At 36.5% G+C, this 25,725-nt stretch overlaps 1 protein-coding gene across 1 annotated transcript in view; it reads left to right on the forward strand.

Annotated features, from left to right (window-relative positions):
• Positions 1-24,383, forward strand: part of RPRD1A (regulation of nuclear pre-mRNA domain containing 1A) — a 63,704-nt gene extending 39,321 nt beyond the window's left edge. Inside the window, exon 7 of the mRNA XM_026841395.1 lies at positions 19,073-24,383. Within this exon, the coding sequence (XP_026697196.1) occupies positions 19,073-19,222 (150 nt within the window). The 3' untranslated portion in view covers positions 19,223-24,383. The remainder of the gene's footprint in view (positions 1-19,072) is intronic.
• Positions 24,384-25,725: the final 1,342 nt, after the last annotated feature.

Genomic DNA, 25,725 nt, shown 5'->3' on the forward strand with positions numbered 1-25,725 from the left:
GGGGGGGGGGTGTGTACAAGATACTAAGTACTTTAATACCCTTGAGGTACCATTTGAATTCCTTGTGATAAAAATATCAAGAGAAGATGCTGGTCTTACCTAGGTAGGACTTTCTGTTGTTCCTGAGACACTTAGACAGAATGTTCCTCCTGGTTGTTGCAAGCCAAAAACTTTATACTGTTAACCAAAATGAATGGATCTATTTGTGTCATCCTCAGAAGAACAAGTTTTCCAGGTATGTAATGGATTCATTTTTTGTGCAAACATCTGAGATGATGGGAAATTGAAAATGTAATAATCAGTACTCTATCTAGAACTTCTTAAGTTTTTTGAAGGACAACTATAGATTAGTAAGTGACTGGTGCTTTCTGCAGCAGATGTTCCCTTTGCTTTATTCAGATGTTTGCTGGAAGAAAAAGAAAAAAATGGATATAAGAAATGGGTGTAAGAACTGGGGTGTAAGAAATATTGAAAGTGTAGCACCCATTTATGTCAGTAGTAGCAATGTAGTCTTTCAAGGTAAGACCACCCTTTCTGCAAGCTTTAATGTTCCACAGCAATATTGTTGCTGTTTAGGCTTTTTAAAATTCTGACGTTTGTGTTGCTAGACCTATTAAATTTTAAAACCATATTTTTTTAATCTGTATTATGAATACAAAGTCAGCAGAACTATAAACCCTTCTTGTGTCCCTCCTGTAACTGGAAACTTGCTTTTGGAATTGTTTGTTGAAGCAGCTGTAAACTCTAAATAGCAATCTAAGACTACACTGCAATGACTGGTGGTAACTACACAAACTAAACATTGGGCTTTCTGCCTCAGTTTGAGAGTTACAAAGAAAGCATTTGAAATCAAGTTTCAAAAAATAAAACATGGATGGAAGGGAAAAGGGAAGGGGAAGCTATCAGAAAATTCTGCTCTACAATTTGAGATTACTTGTATAAACAACCTGTGTAGAGAGCTGTTGCTTTAGCAACTGGTAGTTGGATTAGTCTTCTGGTAGTTTTGTTTAACAGGAGAATAAGCCCCCATGTGTATTTGAAGATAATTGTTTGACTCAAAGCCTGTGCTCCTTAGCATTCTATTTGAAGCCTGTGCTGTTACGCTGGTACTCAAAAGTTACACTTGGAAAATTTTTCTGACACCACTAAAATCTAAAAATTTTAAAATAAATCTTTTTGTCTAACAAGCTTCTCTGTGAAGTTAAAAGGAAGGACTACACTCAAGTTACTCTTCACTATGACCTATATCTGTAGTTAAATGTTTTGCTGAATTTCTGATAATCATTTGACTAGTTGGTTGAAAGGGCTGACAAGAAGTGCTTCTGTGAATCTTGACAGAAGAAAGAAGTGGCTAGAACATCACCTTGCTTTTTCTCTCAGCCTTGCTGAAACAATACAAAGCAGATTTCATTCTCTCTCAATTACAAACTTTCGATGTTTCCACTTAAAACCAGCATAGCCTTAAAAGTGAATTGCATAAAATCTGGTACAGAACATAGTAGCACTTGTGCATTTGTGGACAGGGCTGATAACCTTTTTGAAGAATTTGAATCTGCATAGTGAGGAACCAGTGGACAACAACTAGCTTGTCTTATGAGACAGCATTTAAAGAAAACTTTCATCCAGTGTTGTTACTGTTTATGAAGCATCCAGTTCATAAAACCAGTCTTTATTTTTCAGTTAAAGCGTGCAGATGAAATGTAGCATTTTGAATAAAGTTTCAGTTGGTAGCAACTGTAGTTTAGTTTTCAGAATCAGGCCAGTATTAACTAATCTCCAGGTATAACGATAGCTTTTTTCCCTGGAGGAGCCAAGCTGGAAGGCTTACCTCTGTACTGAAACACACACAATGTGTGTACTCTGAACCGAAATGTTGAGGGGGTGGGGAATGGGAGGAGGAGAACTTGCAGGGCTTTCATACAGTGCTACAACTACCTGGTGGTTCTTGTATTGATTGGAATTGGAAGCTGAGATTTATGATCATGTATATGTTTATACACATGCACACACACACACTTTTTTTTTATGGGTTTTCTCCTAGCACTTTATTTCAAAATGGGTTGGTTTAGAAGCTGGATTATTTTCTTAATACTTAAATTTCCCTGATTGAGCCTGGTGTGGTACAGGTGTATGCAGGGGAGTGGAGAACACCTTGGAAGCCATGAACTAAAACATAGTTGAGGACACTGTAAAAACACCAGCTGTCATTATTGACTGTCTTTCGAAGCTGAATGCATTAGTTATTCTGGCAGGTGTAATGGAACAGTGGAAGAGCAATTGGGAGAGCTGTTTCAGCAACAGTGTGGAAACAATGTATTCCACATCAGTTGTGCTTGCTGAGAATTAGTATCTTATCTGGGGAGAAATGGAAGGAGTTCTTTGCACAGGAGTGCTCACCATCACCTGATAAGGGGGTGAAGTGGTCCTTACACTTGCCTTAAAATTTAAATCTAGACCAAAGGAATGGTCACAGTACATTTACTTATGAATTCAGGCTGAAAGAGTTGTGATGTTTTTCGGTTCTGCCAAAAGTAAAAGGATTCCGAATTAGTCTACTTCGGGGTTGTTGGTAAAGTTTTTCCACTGCCAAAATCTGAAATGCTGAAGATAAAAAATGATGGAAATAAGGAGAAACAGAATGCAGGGAAATAGGATGATGTATAAATGCTGTAGATGAACTCTGTTGTCTTAGAAATTCATTATACTATTATAGTAAGAAGATGTATCTCTGAGATAAATAGTGCATTAAGTTGTCTTGATTAGAGAGGGCAAGAATTTTTCTGACACTTCTCAGCTACTGCTGGCAGTGATTGGTGGGAGAGAGTGGACTGCTGTTCTAGAAGGCTTATTAGGTATTGTGGTAGTCTGATTTCTTGGGAGACTTGACTGTGGTGGTCATGCTGCCAGTCTATCAAGTCTTCTTTCATTTGACAGGGAAACAATACAGTTCCTTAAAAGTGTGATAAAATTGGTTTTGTAAATAAGTAGATAGAAGAGAGGCCCAAAGGAATGCTTCAGTATTTCTCCCTCTAGTCTGCTATCCAGTCAGCCTGTGTAGTGTGGAACCAGCTATAACCTCCACTGCTCTTTGCCACAAGTATAGCTGGACAATGTAGAAGACATCAAGGGATATTGGGATAGGGAGGGGAGAGTTGGAGGTGGGGAGGAGGTTACTGTAGGATGGACAGTTGGGCTAACTGGGGTGGAGTTAGGATGTTTAGCCACTTCTTTATAGGAATCAAATAGCATCATCATTCACAGGACATCTTTTCACCACTGTGCTGCCTCATCTTGAATAAATGGTACTGTTGAGGGTGTAAAATATTTGCATATGATAATAAGATTGAAACAAAATTTCTCAAAGTATTAGTCTGAAGAGCCAGTGTTTTGAGCTGCTCTCTCCAACATCATTAGCTGCTTTATTTTCTTGCCTGATTTGCTATTGGGTTTAAATTCTTTTTTATTTTTCACAAAAGCACCTTTCTGTTTAGTTTTCTTCATCCGTGAAATTGACCTTACAGCAAGTTCTAAATTCTCAGTAGTTTGGTAATTTGGAAATACATTATGAATTCAAATTAATTAAAAAGCCCTGTTTTCACCATTATCAAAAAAATTACACTGCTTCATCAAGAAAATGAAGAAAAATCGGCTGTCAAAGCCTTTTCAAATTGAAGAGTTTCAGTAGATAAATGGGAAGGAACATATATAAATGGGAATATTTGGAACACTTTGTTGTCTAAATGTCAAGAAGGATTTTTAGTAACTTGTTTTTCCACACTTCTACACTACCAAATTAAAAAACAAAACACAACACTTTTTAAACCAATGAGAATGATATTTTTGAGGGGCACAGGCAGGAGAGGAATATACTGTGACTTTTTAGACAGAAAATTCAGTGAACATAAGAGACGGATATGTTTTACGTTTTTGTTAGTAGATGAAATAAGGACTCTGAGGAGATAAATTACTGTTAACAGCATTATCTGGCCCCAGCCTTATCTCCATGAATCAGACTGGTTTCTTGGTGCAAAAGATATTAGTTCTCCATAGCTGGATTTGTTTGCCATAGTATATGCATCATTTTTAAGTGGCTGTGAGGGAGGAAGCTGAGAAGGAGGAAGAATGTCACATACTTTTTAAAATAATTGTAGAAGGTGCAGTAGATGTGCACCAGAGGGCTGGAGTATTAATCAGTATTTTGTGATGTAGCACAAATCCTGAAGTATTTGAAGCTATTCTGCGAGTCTTTGATTTAAGTGTAGGCCAGTGTTAATTAATGGAGATCACTGTGAAATTATGCTTTTGATCTTCCTGCAAGTTAAATGTTTCCCTTTGTGGTTTTTTGTTGGTTGGTTTGTTTTTTTCCCTCCTTCTCCCCATGCATCCAAACCACACTTTTGTATGCTGCTCTGTCTTTGAAGCCCTGTAAACCACATGTGGAGATTCATTTTTGCAGTTGGCATGTGGAACAGTTTTAAAGCTCTGCTGCATGAAGAGTTTGGGAATAGGAAATGTGTAGTGGCTGCTTTGTTGCTTATTACATTGCAAGAGAGGGAGTGAGTTTTGAAAGACACAGATTTGAAAGTTAGAGATAAGCATTTGAGCTTTGAGTTCCACTATTCAGAAGATTGATGTTTTGAAAATGGTACATGAACAACATGTCAAAAGTAACAAAACAAGTGAAGAAGGCTGCAGAAGCAACGTTTACATCTGGCTGGTCCTAGAGGTCAAGTAGATACTTTGCTCTAGTTTCTCAAATATTAGGTTCTCATTACCCCTTTCCATTCCTAATTATGTATGTATTTTCATCCCTTATTTCTCTTCAGTCAGTAGCATTCAGAAAAGGTTCATTTTACTCTGGCCCAAATACTTCATTCATCAGACACCAAAGGAGGTAGAGGGACAACATCATTAGTTTGTTACAGAGTTGTGCCTGTTCTTGGATTTTATGTGGAGTGCTGAGCTCCTTGTAATGCCTTTAAAAACAAGCCTCAGAGCTGTCCTGATCTCAGTAAATGAGAGCCCTTTGATCATGAAGATAATAGAAGGCAGAAGACTGAGCAGACAGTATAACTCCCCCAAGTGTTAAAGCTGAGATGTCTCAAACACACAGTTTTAATGTAATTCATTTTTAGCTTACAAGTATCTACCGGAGTAGGAGGAATGATTCTGCAGGGGCAGTAGATAGGATATCAGTTGTTTCCTGTGAAGCTGAAGCTCAGTCTGGTGCTATTCATTGCCTAAGAGTTCTGAGTATCAAGGTGAAACCTGGTTTAATTCTAGATGTATTCTATAAAAAACATAAAATCTCCCATTTTAAGTTACCTGTTTTCTGATGGAGGTAATTGACATCCATCAGCCATAGTGAACTGTGGTCAAAAGATGGTGGCCTTATTCTGGAGTATTTGGCCGCTCAGATACTGATAATTATTTGGCATCCAGAAAAAATCAGGGGCTTAGTTAAACTGATATTTGATGGGTAGCTTCCAGCTATATGTTTTCAGTCTTTCACTCATCTATGATTCCATAATAACCAACATAAGCAACAGATGCTGCATTGGTGCCAGTAAATTATGTTTTTCTCTTTCCCCATTTTCTGCCTTCTGCCCTAGGAAAGCTTTTCTGTGGTGGTGGAGACTTTTGTTGCTGCTGTTTTTTAAACCAGTGGTACATTAAACATTTAGTTTTAAACAATTTAGATGTAGAAGCTGTACCACTGTAATTAGTATTGTGTACACTGACTGCTTAGCAAAACAATTTACCATGCCATCTTGAAAGCCAGACATTTCTTGTCCTTGCTGTCACAGGTTGTGTAGTGAATTGAGTGCCATTTCCAGTGGAGAAACCCATCATTTGGCATAGGATGATATTAAATGCAACCTCTGTAAAGAGAATTAAATTCTGTCTATGTGTACACCTAATAATTTGCTCTCTTGGACATACCACAGCTACTGTACTTTTAGCTATGCCATTATCTGAAGATGTAGGAATGGAAAGTCCCTACTTATTATCTGTGGAAGAAATTAGGTGTTCTTGTTCAGTGAAGTTATCTCAAAGCCTTTTTATCCTAAGGCTAAAAGATCGTGGAATAAAGCACAAACAATGATGCAGGTACTAACCCAAAGCAGAAAGTACAGTCACTACATGCTGGTTTGGTTCTGGGGAACCTGCAAGAATTTTTTCAGACAGTGTGTTCCTCTCAAGAACTAATAATTCCTGATTTTCTGGATTTAATTTCTCATTCTGTCATAAAACACAGCAATGAGAAATTTAATGTGACTAGGTTATCCTCCAGAAAGTAGTTTTTAAACCACTACTCAATTTTCTGGCTAGCTTCTCACTTGTAATTTATGTGGATTGTCAGTGTATTCTCTTGCTGCCGTGCCTGTAAGCAAAAATCATCCTACTGCCATTGGAAATTTGAGGGGCTCTTTCTTCTGCAGCCATTTTGTACACATGTTCTCAGCATTTCTGGAAAGAAGCACCTTGACTTTTTTTTTTTTTACATTCTGGCTGGTGAGTGTCTTAAGCCTTTTGCGGAGAGAATAATCCAGGCCAGTTTTGTGGAACACCAAGATCTTCCTTTATTCTCAACCCGTACTCCAGTAGAGCTGTTACACTTAGTGCTAATCCTTGAGACTTAAAGGGGTGCTGCTTTATTATTGGGCTAATCAGTGTTAATAAATTTGGACTCCAAAGGATCGTGCAACTGCTTTCAAGCCAGGTAGTTGAAAATTGTTGGTTTGATGTATATGCAAAACATAATATGATTATTAGCATATTTTTTTCCAAATCTTTTGGTTCAGGATGGAGAAGCTTCCTGTCACTGTGCTGTCTAGGAGCACCTCATTTTTTCCATTCATGTCCTTCGCAGTCTGCGTATGCATGTATGACTTGGCAAATATCCTAGCCCCAAATCCTTGAAGCCATGCTGCTTAACAGCCACTGTAGTCAGTGGAAAATTGATGTTCTTTTCATGCAACATGATCAGAAAATTTGTACATACTCAAAAGACGCTGTAGGTTTTAACTTTATGCTTCTGTTAAACAGTAAGCAATAATTCTTAGGCTTCTGAGGGTAATACCATATGTGGGCTGTAGAATAATCTTGATCACTTGAACTTCAGTTTTGGAGTTACCTCTTACGTAAGTATTCATTGTCTTCTGGTCTCTGAATAGCTGACATCCGCTTAGGTAATAACTGAAAGAGCAATCGACTTTACAGAAACTACTCTTAAAAATACCAAAAGTAATAAAGACCAAGATGTATAATCTAGATTTTAGGTATCCTCAATTATAAAATGCTGAGCACAGACTCCCCATTTGCATCTTTCAATGTAATTGATAAAGGCTTAGCATTTAAATATTTATTTGTTAATTTAAGAAATCATAATTGTATTATGTGATTTAAGATTTAGAGCAAATTTCTTTTCTGCATGTGAGCCAGTGTCCATGTTTCAGTAGGAGAAAGTTTCTGGAAAATACTGAGTTTCATTAGAGCTCCAATAAAAACAAAGCTATCAGTGAAAAATGTAGGTGTGCAGACTAACTGTTGGGACAGCAAGCAAGCTCTCCATGCTGTAGCAGGAGGGAGGGATACTGGACAACTGTGACAACTTTGCAAGGTCCAAACTTGCCTTTAAACAATTTCTGCATGAGACATGTTCTACACAGCCCACAAAAATGTTTAATGGCTGAGGAGCTTTATCTTATGCTGCTGCATACAGACCTATTTATTACAGCATGATGCCTATTTTTTCATGGCATATGTGTTTAACAGTACTTTTTCTTCCAAAATTTGAGCACCTAGCATGCTTTTATGCTACATCACACAGCTTTTTGTCACGTTGCACAATGAACTTTCTCCTACAGAATTCAGTTGCTCTGGAAACATAATGAAATATGCCCTACACAGCTGCAGATTTCAACCTACATATGAATGACTGCAGGGAGGGGGTTCTTGCTGGTTTTACTTGGCCCTGTTTTCTTGACTCGATAACGTAGCTCTGAGCAACTCACCTTCCCTGAACAGTGGCAAAATCATGGTTTTGTAGTTTGTTCTTTCTGGCTGTGAAAGGTGGAGATAGTTGTGCTCTCTGTGCCATCAGCAGTTACTTGCCCTCTCAGCAGACACTCCTCTTGCTATGTTGCAGTATCAAGGACATGCCAGAGCTGTCTGGGAGTCACTGAGGGACTCACTTGGGCTACTAAATCCTTTAAGGCTTGCAGTACCTGGCTAGCTTAATTTTTTTTCACTCACAGGTGGGTTTGCAGGGTGCCAGTAGAGAAATTACCTTTGGCTTTACAAGGAGAGCCCTTTAAAAAAAAAAAAAAAAAATTTGAATGCATGATGACTTTTATGCTCACTCTTTCAGATGGTATCTCAAGTTTGGGTGCATATCTTTAGATTTTATTATAAGTCATGGTTAAATCATCATTACCATAAGTGTACCTTGGATTTAGTGTTGTTCATTATCATGTTTCTCCTCCTACATGGCGGGAAATGTTTCCCTTTTGCATGATGGTTGCACTGCAGAGTGAAAGCAAGGTGGTGTACCCAGGCCTGATACTCAAGCCCCTCTACCTCATAGCAGGCTGGAAACATATACCCTGAGGGCATTTATGTTCTTCATAAACTCTTACTCTACCCTGCAACTGATCATGTCCAGCAGACCAGAAATCTTAAAATATGTCCTGACAGGCTGGTTTTGCTGTGCCAGCCAGTTGATCCAGCTGTTGCCTGAACTTCAGCTGCAGGTTCAGACCTGCTGGGTTTGTTTCCCTTGGTAGTCCCAGTCATCAGATTCTAGACATAGTTTATTTTTATTTTTTCTTTCAAACCTCATGTTTACAAGAGATCTGGAAGCATGAGCTTATGGACAGAACAGTCTTAACGGTTTACTGAACAAGTAGAAAAGAGATGGACAGGTATTTTAAAAGTTCTTAAATTGCCCTACAAGCCATGTATATTTGATTTGTCTTCAATTCAGTTTGCCACAATGGTAAGCCATTTTCTGCAGCAAGGGTACAGTCTGCATTGTTACTTCAGGTCTTGTTTTCTCAGGGAATTTGAAGCATCTCACCAGCGCAATGAAGCAGATGTAATTATTTTGCAATTTGGACAGCAAATCTGTTAAAACCAACATGCTTTCCTGAGGAAAAAAGGAAAAACACCTTTTTTAAAGATTTTAGATTCTTCTTTTAACCTGTACAAATGGAAGTAAAGCCTGAGTTTTTCTCTAGAACATTTGATACAAATTTAAAACAGTATCAAGTTTGTGAGAGTTGATTTTGTATAAATGAGAGAGAAATTTGGAACGTCTCATACAAAAAAAGCAGGGTAAAGTACCTGGTGAAAATGTACCTAAGAGACTTGCATACTGACATGCAAGAAGCACATGGCAAAACAAGGAATTTAAGATACTACTTTGTATATTCCCATTTTTTTTCAACACTGTGGAAACCCAACTAATTAGTTTAAGTATTAACAGTAAAGAAACCAGTGAAAAAGAGTAACTGTGTTTAGACATTACTGCCTACTTAATATTCAGAAATCTTAATCATTAGAATCTTTATCAGGAATATCTGAAATGCTGTACTTTGCAAACAATTATTATTCCCTGTGTTCTACTCCATTCCAAAATTACACATTTATTTAAAATTAGATGAAAATTGGAAGAACAGAATAATTTTCTACATTATTTGCATTTTTCCTCTGTAACACATCTACTGAATTACTTGTGATTTCACTTCTAAATATCTTAGTAATAAATTACTTTAACAACATTTAACTTACTATGTTCTCCTGATGACCTGATCTTCTGAGGTCACTTCGTCCACAACTGGATAGAAACACAGACCTACAAAACAGAAAACCCCACAGGTACTCTTAGAGCTTCTGTATAAACCAGGATAATAATTCTAAAGGCTTTTTTAATGAAATATAGGTGGCTTAATTGGATGAAAGATGCTTTAAAAAGCTAAGACATTTTAGATAGAAATGATTTCCAACCTCTGATACATGTTTTCTTTTATCAGTAGATTACAGAATGATGTGCATTAGTGGGGTTATGGCAAGCTGTAGGCTTTTGGGAGGAAAATAGTTCATAATGGGAAAGAAAACTTTGAAAAACACTGGTTTTAATGGTCTTGTTCTGTGTCCTGCTTTCTCTCTAGGTGTTTTCTTCTCTGCTCATAAATTCTGCCCTGACAATCTCTTTTTTACACTCTTTTTATTATAAAACTAGCTATTTGAGCAATTCAAAATTGGGTAAAAACATTTAAAAAATGGGTGAGTGTGCCAAATTTGCTGCCTGAAATTGGTTGTTTGATTAGAGACTTCTATATTGTGAATTTTTCCTGTAATTGTTCTGTGCTCTCCACTGGTATTGCTTCCCTTACACAAAACTTTATCGCCATAATATTTTAATACTAAAGCTTCAGGATAAGCACTGTTTTTTAAATGATAGAACTTGTATCTATGTGCATTGTTAGGAAATGAAAATTCTTCTCCTTTCTTGTTGGCTCTAGAAGGGTTGCAATTGTTTGCTTGCTTCATACATGGTAGTTTTCCTTGGAGATATTCCCACAGGACATATGAGGGGCAGTTTCAAGAAGTAGGTCAGAATATCTACTGCTGCTGTGTAGTTTTTTCTTTTCCAGCTTTACCTTTCCCATGCTCCCATCCCCATCACTGAATACTGCATTTGAAATATCTATTTCACACTCACAAAAGGAGAGGAGACCAGAATTACCATGCAGCATATCAACAGTTTGCCTTACACAGATAATTATTCTCATTAGTCACATAAACTATAGTTTCAATTCTCAAGTGACGCTGATCACTTTCAACTACGATTAAAGCAAATCAGGCTTCTGAATGTGTATTTCTGAGCTGTAACTAAATTCTCTTCTTGAAACATCCATTTTAGAGACATGGATTCCAAACCTACTTAATGAAATTGTGAGAATGAGTTGACAAGTGTAATATGAAACTTTAGATGACGCCCTGGCATTTCTTGGCTTATTTTGAGAACCTTTCTTTAAATAATTTCTTCAAGAAATAGCCACATGCTCTTTGGTAAGACTGTTCTAGAATTGTAAAGTTAGATAAGAGTAATTTATGAACTGGGAAAATAAAAGACAGAAATACATAATTTAAAAAAAAAATCATTTGAAGAGCTTGTTCAAAATGTCCAAGACCAGTTTTGCACAGATAGACCTACACTGATAGATTATTTAAATGAACAAGGTCAACAGCCTGGGCTCACCTGTAGCAGAAAGTTGAGGTCCTCCATCTGTATTACTTTTGTTTCACTTGAAATATAGCTAATACCCAGTGTCAAGTCAATAAAACACTATTGATATGAACACTTCTCATTCATTTTCTTTCTTGCTCACAGGTTAACACTGAGTGGCTCTGTAGTGTGGTTGCAAAAGCCATATATGTTAGCCTGCTAGCTCTCTGCTGCTTGCATTAGACTGCTATTAGTACTTATCCTTGCCTCAGTAAAACTAGGTCTCATGCTTCTACTTTATGTAGATGTGGCTTTGACAAAAGAAAAGGATCTGAAACAGTTGTCTCTTGACTAGTTATAGATAAATTCCCTCCCTAGTGACCTGCAGTGTTATTTTCATTCTCAGATTCAGTTTTCATCTTCAAAATAGTTACATGTAGTCTTGGCTTTCCAGAATTTTCATACTTTCAGATGTCCATTTGCCTCTGTTAAATAATGAACATCAAACTCAATTTTCTTGTGGTTTGACACCCACAGCGTTAGCTTCAGTAAGATGAGTTGCACATGTGGAATCTGAAGTTGGAACTGAGGATGCTGTAATGACCCACAGGCAAGGGTTGTGTGACGTGAGGAATGTGCATCTGACATACACAATCTTTACAGTTCAGCTGTTAGATACAGTAAATATTTGAGCCTGAAGACTTTACACAACTGTTCTTAAATGTATTGCTAAAGGCGTGATTTCTCTAATAGACCATCAAACCTTTTTTATTCATAAGATTCCTTTAAAATTGAACCCTGATACCCTTTAATTTGGATTTCCTTCAGATTATTTGTGAATAATTGAAACTTTAATAAGCTATCTCTAAGCCTGCAGCCATTTAATTTGTTTTTATTTTCTTATTTTCAAAACTATTCTGCTTTATCTCTTATGTGTCTGTGTAGAGTATCAACTTGAATATTTGTTTGAGCAAAATTGCTCAGAATTGTTCTGAAGTGCCTGATTGCTTGTCATCAGTTCTCCAAAACTTCATTCTGTCAGCTAAGATTTGAAACTTAAGAATTCAGTGTAACTTAAGCAGCTCTTGGAAATGTGTAGCTTTGAGTTTATTATAATGGATAAATTTTCAACTAGGTAAAAATACTGTATCACATAATAAAAACACAAGGAAACCAAATTTAACCTCAAGCAGGAATCTTTTTCTTTTCAAGCTGCTGCTAATATCTGACATCATGAAATGCTTTAAATTAAATCATTGTACTGTAAATATTCTCTTAATTAAATCGATGTATTTAAATAGTAATTTAGTTTATAAATTAATATTCGTCACTGTGGACCTTTTAATATTGAATGGAGGTAAATATAAACTAATTGAGCCTAGTAATACTCCTGGTAATTAAGTCCCTGTTTTCTTTATTTTAACTTTCCCAAACATTGACCAAATTTTGCCAACACAGTCAACAATTTTGTAATGAAACAATCTTTTTAAATTACCTTTTCATTGAGATTATGTAATTCATGTTAATTCTTAAAGTATTATGGAATGGGGAAATCCATCTTTCTGTCTGGGACATGCATTTTGATATACTAATGAAAATCAACCTGAATTTAATGAAATTACAAGCCTTGGAAAAATCTTACTTTTAATAGGCTCATCAGAGATTTCTTAAAATGTCACTAACTTCCATGAAGAGCTGCTCTGCCAGGAAGTTTTCCAGCTTGAGCTAAAGAAGACTTCTCCTGCAATTGTAACTGTATACAGTTATTCTCTACACTGATCATAAGCTAAGTACCTGATGTGAGAGCAGAGAACTTCCATGAGTGGATTGTTCATGGCTTCCATGAGTCTAAATAATGAGGAGGTAGAAGCTAATGGGTTTGAATTAAAAACTTGGACAAGTTCCATGGAGATTGGCAACAGTCTGCAGAGATTTAAGAAGGTATCCAGGACTAGACATTACAGTAAAGAATGAAATAGGAGATCAGCTGGCTGAGAAGAAAGGAGTGACTAGCTAGAAAAGCATGATGTCATTTAGGACTGAAATGGGAGGTAATAGATCTGACAGAGATATTACATAGAGAACAGGGACAGCCTGGGTATAGGACTGCGGAGAAATAGGTGGAACTAGAACCAGAGGCAGCCAAAACTATAGACTTAAGTAATGAATACAGACCAGGACTGGAGAGGAAGGAATTAAGATATGGAGCCAGAAAGAGAAGAAATGGGAAGAGTTAGGAAAAAACTAGTTGTGAGTGTTTATATTGCATGTGAATACAGGCATGGCAAGTCTGAGAGGCATTGAACAGCCTTGCTGGACAAAGAGGTTAGCTCTAGGAACTGTGTTCAAGGAATGGAGATGAGGAGTCAAGAAGGGTGAATGAAATTTGAGACCCAAGTTTAGGCAGGAAAGAGCTGTACAAAGAAATTACATTTTCAAGGAATGAGAGGGGTATTTGGTGACCACTGTGAAGGATTTAACTTTTCTGATAATCACCCTCCAGATGGGAAATGTCCTAGTAAAATGCTTTGTTCCTATTTACTACTGCTGCACTCAGGAATTTATGATTTGAAGATCTGCCGTGTATTCCTGTCTGTACCACAGCATAACAGTTGATGGTAGACAAAGTCATTAATCAAGCTTTCCCCAGATGGTCACCAACTTAGTTTGTGGGTTTCAAACTTCTGAGTTCATTGCTTCCTCTTACTTCATTTGCAGACAAGCTGAGGAGTCTCTAATATTTAAACTTAATTTAGAAAATGTGCTTTGAAGCATTAAGTTCTTGGTAATTTTAAGTATGAAGAAAAATGGGATACTCAGAATTGGAGGATGCATTTCATTTTAATCTGTCAGCTCAAAGATGTTTTCTGAAGAATAAATTGTGTTTTGTAATGGTGAGGTATGCCATTAGAAAACCTATGATACTATTAGTAAATCTGTGTACAGAGTAATGAGTACAATAGGTAGTGCATGGGCCAGTGCATAGAACAAGAAGGAATAAACAAAGCAGTCACTAGATAGGTGCTCATTGCCTCAGTGCTATTTATTTTGCTCTAAATGGGGTAGAACCTAATGGAAAACTCATAGATGCTAAATCCATTTTGTAGTGAACAGGCAAAATGTATAATGGAAGATTAGCCAAGTCAGTCCCTTCCTAAGCTTTTTCTTGGTTTTCCAACCTTGCCTGTGTGTGTGTGTGTGTGTGTGTGCCTTCGTCTGAGCCTTTGAAGATTTCTAGTGGTTTCTGTGCTGTTGGACACAGCACGTGAGAAGGCTTTGCTGTGACACAGCTCTGACATCTGCACCTGAAACTGGAAGTTGGAATGGACCTACAAATTCAGAGATCTCAGTTTTAAATACAGTGTACCTACAGACCATGGATGCCAATGTACACACATGCCCTCAACACCTTAAAAGCCTTTTAAGCCTTTTGGGTTTTGTTTTTCTGTATCGAGAGTATTTATTTCCACTTTACCTTTTTTTCTGTAGCTAACAAGGGTGCAGATTAAATATTTGTGTTTTCTGCAAGCCTTTTATTTTTGCTTTGGAACCAGACTTTGCTTCCTTCGCTTTGCTGTACATTTTCTGCCTTGCAATATTTCGATGCATGTTGTAGCTTTACTGATCAGATGAGGGTTCAAATACAGATTAATGTTGTAAAGAGAAAGCATATCCATGAAGTTCCAAGTTGTTTTAGCTGTAACGCCTCTCCGTAGTAATTGCAGAAATTCTATATAAACATCTATTTCAGTCTATTTCAACTGGAGGGGAAAATATTCTCTGCAATGCACAGCCTGTTTGGCCTGCCCACATTTTTATTATTCATGATGATTGTAGTGTCTAATCAAAAATTATTTGGCTTTTTTTGCCTGGTACTTATTTGATAGAGAAGTACTGTTAATCTGGGTATGGAATCCATATGTTGTTAGCATTGCTTTCACTAAATATCCATATTCTGCACTGTTGAGTAATGGCAACTGTAGTAATCAGTGGGATTCTAATGAGCAACATAAGTTCTTCTATCTCATAGACTTACGGCTGTGACTGGAAGTACAAAAAATTATTGCTTGGAAGTAGTGTTATCTTAGACTGCTGATGAAATTGAAGACACTTTAATTCCGTACACCAGGTTGACCATATATCCCAAGAGTAAGGTTCTCCACAGGTAGCAAGCAATGCAAATTATTATCAGTGTAGCAAAAGAAGACACCATGCTTCCACCTGTCCTTGACTGTTTGAAGTAAATAGCTTGAGTCTTGCCTCATTTACACAGGAATAATTTGAAGTATATCTTAAAATCAACATAATGAAAATCAAAATTCTCCATAAGGATTTCTGCAGTTAGACATTTCAACAATATGGGTAAGTTGTTACTCGGTTGTATAGTGTACAGCATTTCTAATGGAACAACATTATCAGAAGTAACACCTAGATGTCCCCATTCCGGCTCCTCTGCCTTAAATTAAGTCACACTCCCAATGTATACACCGAGGAAAAAGGTTATCAGTACATGTGCATGCTATTAAGATAAAATAATAAAGGCTGTACATTTAACAAGTATTGTTGATAATGAGTACTTCATACTTGTATTCCAGCAGTCCAGGAATACTTAGGTAATGCCAGGACTATATTAGCAGCCTTAAAAGTACGTAAGCAAACCCTTTCAGAAGTGACTAGTGATTTTAAATAGAACCAAACTGTGAAATGCAGCCCCTTTGGAAGTACCTCAAAACTGCTAAGTCACTGTACTTGAAAATCAGCCCTCTTTTGAACTTGCTCACCAGTCATGAAAAGTGGACATTTCCACTGATTTCTAGAATGGTTTGAGGAGTGTCATGGAAAATGAGGTGCTCTGGATAAGGTGAATAGTATTTCTACTTGTGGGGGAAGATTGTCATGGACATCTAACCTGTAGTTGCAGATCTCACATTTGCTTTGGATTACCAAAACTGTATTAAAATTTTATTCTGTAGTTTATAATGCGTCGATAATGTAATGAACGATGAAACCTTATGTAATGTTTTATTTACTCTAGTTTAACAGTAAAAACCTTGAGCAAACTTTCTCAGAGGTCTTTATTTCTGAGAAGGCACAAGGAACAAGCTTTGACTCCCTGAGTGTGCATTATGCTTAAAGGTGTTGGTAAGAGAAAGAAGATTGTAAAATATGGGAGATGGAATTTATGACAACATTTTCCTTAGTGAGAAAAAGGAACCTACTGTCAGTAGTACTGATCAAGCTGATATTCACTAGGCAACAAGTCCCAGGCAGTATCTATGTGGAAAATGCTGGATGTCAGAGATGTGATGTTACTATGGAAATGATTTATTATCAGCTAAAGGGAATTTTAATGGAGTCGAGCAACTTGCAATCTAATTTAAAGCACATTTCAGGTTTTGGAGTAAAGTCTTGAGAGAATAGAGCTGCTAAGTGTGATCTGTGTGTATTTGCCTAGCATCACACTTCCAGCTTATGAAGAGATGCTGATTTGCTGTTTCACACTCTTCATTGACATAGAATGAACTTAGTCAAGATTTAGCTGATTCAAACACCATTTACAAGGATTAACTGCTGGAATGATTTTATAGTTAATTTCTTTTACCAAATTTGGGCCTTTTGTGTGTTTGATTCTGCTTACAGTTCTACTTATCCTCTTCTGTACAGCAGTACGACTTCCACAACAGAGGCCAGGTCTCCTTTACAGTATCAGCTGGCTCAAAGCCCTGTAGCCTAATGCTCAATCTCCAGCCATCCTGCTTCTGAAAATAGTGATTCTGCTTAACTAGTGTTTTGTATATTGCCAGATTGTTTGTTTTACTAAACAATGAAACCTATCTTTTCCTCTGCAATCTGGAATAAAACAGCAAAAGGAGCAAGAAGTATTTGGTTGTTGGCTTTTTACATGCTGGCAGAGGACTATGTCTTTTGCACAGAATCAGCTCACTGAGGTTTCTGGATGCTTCTGTAATATTAATGGTGAAACAGTAAAGTATTTGTGGCCTTTGGGCATTACTGTAAGGATGCAGTATCAAGATACAGCCCTTCATTTCCACAGCCATGTCCTGAAGTTATTTGCACAATAGAATTTTCTTGGCAAGTGTGAGCAAGTGACGGTTTTCCTAGGACCAAGGGACTTGCAGCTGTAAGACATTTCTGGTCATCTCTGTTATAAAAGGAATGTTGCTTTGCCCTGTGTACTGTCACCAAGTGTTTACAGTTCTGCTGTCAAGGCATCTGTAGTATTTTCTGTGGTTTGTATCTCATAAGACTCTGAACTGTATGTAATATTTAATTATTAAATATAAATTATATCAATGAATTGATGAACCTAATTCAGGGACAATTTTTTCTCCTTTGTAAAGATTTAATTACTTTTTTTTAAGCTATGTATTGTTTTCTCATTAAGAATTCAAGATTTCTTGTGGTTCTCTTACTGCCCTTGGTAAAAAGGTCACATTGATGCTAATAGTTGCTTTAGTTTTACGTGTGTTGAACCTTGTCCAGTAATCTTACTCATGTCCCAGGTATTTAACATTTATACTACTATAGTGGGTTCTACTATCAATAGGTCTTTTCATTGGCATTCCTTTCTACTCCATGCTACTAACAGTATAGAAAATGTTTAAAATTATGTTTAGACCTTGTAAATAGCATGACTGTTACGTTTTGTAGACATTTGCACTTGTTTTTATACTTGCTGGAACTTTCAAGTGTTTATATTTGGCACTTTTACAAGATGATGTATATTTTTTTCCCCACTATCATTTAGAGGTGGGTATAATCATGAGATCTTGGTTATCCATGGGCTGATTATCCAAGCTGTAGGTTAACTATTTATTTCCAGCCATTCCCAGGCTGCAGCAAAACCCGCAGTTGCACTAGAAAGCATCTGCATTTGATGCGTTGTGAATTACATCCTATTTTCATGAAATGTTGCTTTACCTGCTAATAGTTTCTTTTGCTCTCCAGAGAAGTACATTTCCAAGTTTTTGAAATGTAAATACTCCTGTAAATTGTACCCTAATCTTCCTACATTTTGGAATAACTGATTTCATTTTATACAAGCTGTTATTCTTCTCCATTATGTCTCGTATTCTTAATAGGTGAGCGGTAACTATATTCTAGTGCACTGGTTTACAGTGTTAAATATATTGTATAATGTTGTTTCATGAGAAAAGTGCTTCATAATCAGTAAATGTATGAATTATGAGTGATTTGACCTGTATTCCTACACAATACAGGTCCTAAATCCCCAATTCAAAAAGTTTCTGAAAACTCAGGGTTAGATCCATAAATATACTGATGTAATGTGGGTTTTATTATAAAATTTCATACAGAATACTTATGATTGTTCAGTTTGATGGGATGGATCAACAGGCCTGATTAGGTGGTATTTAGTTGTTTTTTATTCTTCCATCAGTATGAGCTGAAATTAACTTCTTTGACATTAGGAATTTTATCCTCCCATACTCTGTGAGTGATAGTAGAGTATGTGTATCAATTATCCTTAGTACAGTTTCTAAGAATAATCCCGTTCTACTAGTCACATGGAGAAACGCACATAATTGTGTTAACTGGGATTATCTTCCTTGTTTAACATTTACATACTTAAAGCAAAATAATCCCACGGCTACGCTTCTGAAGTCAGACACTGAGAAAATGATAGAGCTGATGCCTCTGCCTCCCAAATGCCAGTTCTCTGGGTTTTCATGTGTTAGAGGATGTATAGTCATCTAACTTGCAGAAGGTGTACTTTATTTGGAAAACATCAAGTGCAGTAGGTAGTAGGGATGGTATTAGCAAAAAAGCCTCATGTTGAATTCTTTTGCATTGCAGGAGTACAAACGCAAGCTAGCCAGAGTGTCCCAAGTACGGAAAGAGCTCAGATCACGCATCCAGAACCTGCCTGATCTGTCTCGACTTCCCAACGTCACGGGCAGCCATGTACACTTACCATTTGCAGGAGACATCTACAGTGATGATTGATTACAAGAACATCCTTCCATAACCTCTACTTTTCTGTGAAATGAGGGGTAGGTCAGACTGATTGGTACTCTTGTAGTATTATTTTTGTATATTGTTGGAGAGTGTCAGTAAAAATACTCTAATAATTTATAAAAAATGGTTTAAAAAGTTGATTTGTTTACTATTTTATTGGCGAGTGAATATAAGGGTACATTTATAAAAGTGGCATCTGTGTCTATTACATTGAAGAATGGGTAATTATCTTGTCTTTTGTAAAGATTTTAGTTGGGTGCCCTGTAAAAAAACATCCTCAGATTTTTCTTATGTACCCTATATTTAATGTAGATCAACATATAATCAACACATACTTGTAATTCAAGACATTTCAGTTGCTAGTGAGGGAGTGAAATATGGTAACCACAAGCTTATGTTTGCAAGAAGGTTGATGCAATTTAATGCAAAGTTAAAAGTGATCTTACTGTCCATTACATTTAAATTACCCATTCCCAAACCAAGTCAGGTGGGGTTTTTTGAAGTAAATGTTAGTAACCAATTTTGTGTTGGAAAACATAAATCATGTTACACCAAGCAGATCTTTAAATGACTCAAAATATTTCACTATTTTAGTATAATTTAAAAGTCAGGGTAAGAAACTATACAATTGACCAGTTTAATTATGTTTCAGAATTGTAACTTTCTTTTCACAGCTGCTTAGTTTCTAAATTGAGGGACCATTCACTTGTACTTTAATCCCTTTCTGGAACATCCGTCTCTATCTAAAAAGGTTAATCCCAGAAATGTGAAGCCATTTTACAGCTTTAATTAAATTGAAAGGTCATTCTCTAAATTGTCCCAATTGTTAAATGTCCATTATTAAAATTTGACAATGCTATGTACCATCCATACATGCAGTAACACAATGATACAGCCATGCTTGTATATCCTCTTCCACTGAGAAACCCCGGAGGCCAGCATAGGCTTCCAGCCCCCACCTCCACCCGCTCCAGCAAACATTTCTAGATCTTGATTGTCTTTTCTCACAGAACAGGAGGAGACAGTTCAGGCCTGGGTATAAGTCAAACAGTGGAAAATTATTGCTGAGTGTCTGTTTTTAAATAGGTCCTTTGCATGGCACAAATGTGGTATTTGTCTACAGGTAGCTGAATTTGTGAAAAGTCCTTGCTACCATACTACGCACCAGCTTTTAAGTTCACTTAAAATCTTAAAAGATGCAGAAAAGCATCTAGCAGATTGAGAAAGTGTAGGTTTTTCAGTCAATTGGATTTAGTCACATAATTGTTGAGGAGTGATTTAAAAAATGCCTGCCTTTGGCATTTAGATGACCTTAAAAACCTGGGCTGCAAGTGTTTGAGTTGAATATATCATTGGAGTATTTAATGATTGCATTTTGTTCATGGCTTTGCACTTGTGAGGCATTCTTTTGCATCAGTTAAGTTCACAGTTTACAAGTATAATACTCCTTCTCACATGAAAGAAACTTTTTTTAGAAAAATCTAGTCTTCCTTTTCAAAAACCACAATTCAACAATTTCACTCCTGGACTATTTTGAAGATAGTGATCTGTCACTTGTTACTGACTTCTACAGGGCTAATCACTAGAATATTTGTTGGATGTAAATGGAGAATAATCTTTCTTTTTAAAATAGATACACTTGGACATAAGCACCTCAGTCCAATTATCTTTTCTCAAGTCGCCATGAATTAGTAGGGAAGAAACCCCAAAAGATAAAAATACAAGCTGTTGACATAGTGTTCCATAGCATGCAATGTAGACTACAAATTCCATCGAAAACTCTGACTGACGGATAGGCATGTTGAAAATAGTTCATCAGAGCTCACTAGCTGTCCAAAGATCTTTTAAGTTTTGAGTGGCAATTTTCCACTCCACAGGAAAAAAAGAGCTAACTGTAATGATGCCAGAGGAATGTTTCTTCAGTTTAAGTCTAATATGCAAAATTGAATAACACTTACTGGCATCTTTTAACCATAGATTCTTGATAAGAAAATGAATGTTCAGGTACAATTTATTGTTTTAAATATTTCTTTTCTAGTATGCTAAACTCAGCTCATGAATTCTTATTTACATGTATGTGCATTACAGTTGCAATTAAAGCTCAGTCTTGATAAAGAATAGCACCAAATCTGTGATAAATATTAAACCAGGTTAAACTATTATGAATTATAAAACAAATCATAAACCAAGAAGGATAAATAGTGAGTTCACAGTTGAATCCCATCCGTGGAAAACTTAATTTGTACCCAGAGGTCATTGTAAGTGCAGTGGTGTGGCTTGTTTAGTGCTTTGAAGGATCTAAGTCTTGGATACTCAAAACCATAGGGAATTAAGTTTAAACAGTCTTTTGTTACCTTAATTAAAAACAATTATAATAATGAAGTTGAATGCTGAATTTTCTTGATCTCTCAAGAGTATTAAAAAAGACATGACACTTTAGTAGAATTGTTTTTCCTATTCATAACTCTTAGTGATAATGTTGCTTATATACAGATACTGTAGAACAGAAAAGAATGAGGAAAAATCTCAATTTATTGATATATGTAATTTTTAATTTTGAGAGTGTGCTATTTTCTGAATATATTTTTCTTTATTTTACTGTGAAATTGTTTACTTCAAGGAATATTTCATAGCTGGGTTTTTGGAAATGATCCCTCAACATTTGTTTGGAAAAGAGGACTTGTGGAAGGTAAAGGTCACTCTTACAGCAGGTGTCATATATTAGTGGCTGAATGATACATTGTTTTTTATTTATGTAGGAAAGGCATCAGGTATCAACTAATTAGAAGATGTATATTGTAACAGTAATAGTGTAGCAGGAGATGACATGGTACGATACAAATGCAGCCCTGTAGTATCAAAAAATACCTCCAAATTCTCAGGTTCCAAAGCTTAACGTACGTACTTCTGACATCTCAGGAAGAAAAGAGGCTGGGTGGGGAAAGGAAGGGTGCCTAGGAGCTGAAACGGAGAACACACCTAGGTGGAAATGAAAAGCGAGACAAATGTCAACTTTTGTCAAAACAGAAGTTACAGTGTGAAACTGGACAGCACAATGTTTTAGCTGTAGATGGAATTATACAATGGAATTGCTTTAGGGTGTTACAACCCTGGGAAAGAAGATGTGTGGGTGTACCCTGTCCATCTCTTCTAACATGGTCTGACTACTCAAACCAGAATACCCACCCTACAAAAGGCACAATTATGAAATATCTGAAAATTTTTAATCTAATAATAAAAGCATAATGATTTGATCATTTGCTTCACTATATTGCACTTTTATTGAGCATTCTCTGAAAAAAAAGCAGAGATTCCTGCAGCTCTTTGCCATATGAGAATGCTTACCTTGGAGGTTACCGGGACTGCTTTTATATTCTAGTGTCTGCAGGCTCAAGATGTGTTTTTGCAGAATGTTTTGAAAGATATCAGGAATATTACCCCACTTCTGTGGTTTTAAAAATAAATGTGAAGTCCTTAGTTACAAAAATTACCATTCTTAGAAATTGTGTTTCATTACTCCTCTTAAAAATGAAACAACAGCCTGCAGTAACATTAGCTTGTCTGTTTCGCTGTTAATGTTTGTAACAATATATTAGAACACCTCCGATAATCCCTAGCAACACAAACCAAACTACATGCTTATTATGTATTTTACCCGAGTAGTCTTCTGAATGTCGAAATGAGAGCTTTCGTTATGATAAAATTACATTCCTGTTTACCTGAAGTTTAACAAGACAATGTGTTAGGACTGCTATAGACTAATACTGCTCTCACAAGTCAGCAGTAGCTCAGTCCGGTACTTCAATGATAACCCAAAATACGTATGTAGGATGCAGCAGCCACCTGTGCAGATGACCACGGAAGACACAGAAAATCATACATAGGCTTGTTTGGCCCTTTACAGAAGAGCTGGATTTCAACCTTTTCAAACATAAGCAAATAGATTCATGGATGTGGGGTTTTATTCAATGGAAAAATAAGTGAACTAGAAAACCAGCACATCTAAAATTTCATGGTTACATTTAGGGCCAGTTCTGCTCATTACTCATGCATATAATCACAGTGACTATTTCTGCAAGTAAAGAAAGAAGACTCAAATGTAGTGTCTGAAGTGGAATTTTTTTTAATGAATGACCAATTTTGTCTCGACTCCTATTTCAGTGTGTCATTTACCTTGATTAAGTAGTAAATCTCTTCCATCTTGTTATTTAGAAATCTAATTCTGATTTCATCTTTACAATATTTAAAGTATCCTACTAAGCATGACATTTTTTGTGGGAATTTGCAAAAGTTCAATAGCACTTGTTACTTGTTTGCAACAGAAATAGATTCATTTGTTAAAAGCTAACAAGAAAAGTTTGAACTGTAAAGATGTTTCATTATTGTGCTTTTCTGACAGAACATGTAATCCTTGTGTAATTTATGTCCTCAGAATAACACCTGTATGTACGCTCTTTCATATTTAATAGAATAAAACAGTTGTAAAAACATCATTGAAATAATTGTTTATTGTTTGCCTACTCAGTCTCATAGTGTGAAACAGCTTTAATGTAAACTGCTCCCTATACTTAGGAGTCAACAAAAATCTCATAATGATGCTGGGCAAATAGGTGATACTAATTTTGAAGTTTATTATTACTCCCTGTGTTTATATTTTATGTGACAGTTTTCAGTGAGGAAGCAGTGCATTAAAAAGTCTGAGGTCATATATCTAGAACCACAAATTTCTTAAAAAGAAATCTAGTTTGGCCGGAGTTTGTGTTTCTTCAGATACAGGGCTGGGTGTGAAAGAACCAGTTATGCTATGCCAGTTTAGGGTTCCTGATACTCAAAAATGGGAAAATGGCTCAAGCTGATGTTCAAAAAAAAAACCCACGCTTGAGCTGGTTATATTAAGACCTACTTTGTGACATTTTCAATATATGGTATGATGCTTTTACTGTCAGTGATATACATACCATTGCGTAAGTAGAATTTGTATGAGCTGGGAAATAACTCTCACTCTGTATTTAAAGGTCTGTACACAGAGGTGTACGCTTAACAGAGAACCTTCTCGGTCTTGCTTTACAAAGCCTGGGTGAAATTCTCATTTCAGTGGGACCATTTCCTCCCTATGGAGTTATTCTTCCAACTCTTCACACCAGTCATGTTCCATGGCAGAGGTTTGGAGGGGAGGCTCAGCAATAGTCTGTTGCAGCCAATAATTAACTCGCAGTGTTTCACAAGTACAGGAATGTAATATATTCAGAAGGGAAGAGTGCACCAGATGCATATATATATATATGTGTGTGTGTGTGTGTATATGTATGCATATACATAAATACGTGTGTCTATATATGTTTTTCCAGCACTGATTCTGTGAAAGTCCAGTAACAGAAAAAGACTCTATTAGAGGCTTAGAAATAATATAAAAGCACTTCAGATAGAAAGTACCAACACTTATTTCTGCCCAGCATTTTGAAGCACACTTATAAAACAAGGAATGGCACATACTGAATGATTTTTTTCCCCAGTAAAGTCTGATAGCTTGCAACAGTGATCCCTTGTAACAACACATCTGGACATGTCTGACAACTCCAGTAATTACAGAGAAAAAGATGGTGTTTGGAGCACGACAAGAATCTGTCTACGTTAACAAATAGCACATTGCAATAGTAATATACCTGGAGTACAGACTACCTGAAGCTCAGTGCCTGCCATCCACAATACACTTTTTGGAGATGGGTACTTCAGACTAGCTCTCCTGCGATCCCGTAGCGAAGTTGCCCATTAGCATTCACAGCACACTGGGGTTGTGCCCTGGATCATGTCTTTTATGCATTATCTGTAGTTTTATCTAAAAGGAATGTGGCTTGTACTTTGACACCACTCAGTACTGCATAAAAACCACAGTAAACAGGGGCAGTTGGGAGACCTGCTTCAAAAGCATACTATTGGCTTGATCCAACACCTTAATGATGGTGTAAAACACAGGAGATGTCCATGCTGCATTCATTTAAGCTTTGCAGGAAGCACAGCACTAGTCGTGGATGAAGGTATCTAACCATCCATCCATCCATCCATCCATCCATCCATCCATCCATCCATCCATCCATCATCTCTCAGTTATTGTTTAATAGCAATTTAAGATTTATTAATGTTGTGATGCAGATCAAAGGTTAAATTTTAGAAGCACTCAATGATTGATCTAAAGATTAACAAAGTGATTTGGTAAAATATGATTAAAATAGTGACTTGATTACAGATTCCAGTATGAAGATTCATACTAAATTACTGTAAGGTATTCTGAATCAAAGTGTATATGCAAGACATACACACATACAGCACAGAAATATTTGGATATCCAGTGAAATATATAAATATCCACCCTCATAAATGTAATCGTGCAAAGTTAAACACATAGATAGGTAAAGAGGTGGATGGAAGAGGCTAGCTTATAGCTAAGATTTCCCTTAAGTTTAGAGCAAATACTCACAGTGCATTGGTATTTC

Source organism: Athene cunicularia (assembly GCF_003259725.1).
Source record: "Athene cunicularia isolate RWA chromosome 2 unlocalized genomic scaffold, athCun1 chr2_part1, whole genome shotgun sequence".
Taxonomy (NCBI): domain Eukaryota; kingdom Metazoa; phylum Chordata; class Aves; order Strigiformes; family Strigidae; genus Athene; species Athene cunicularia.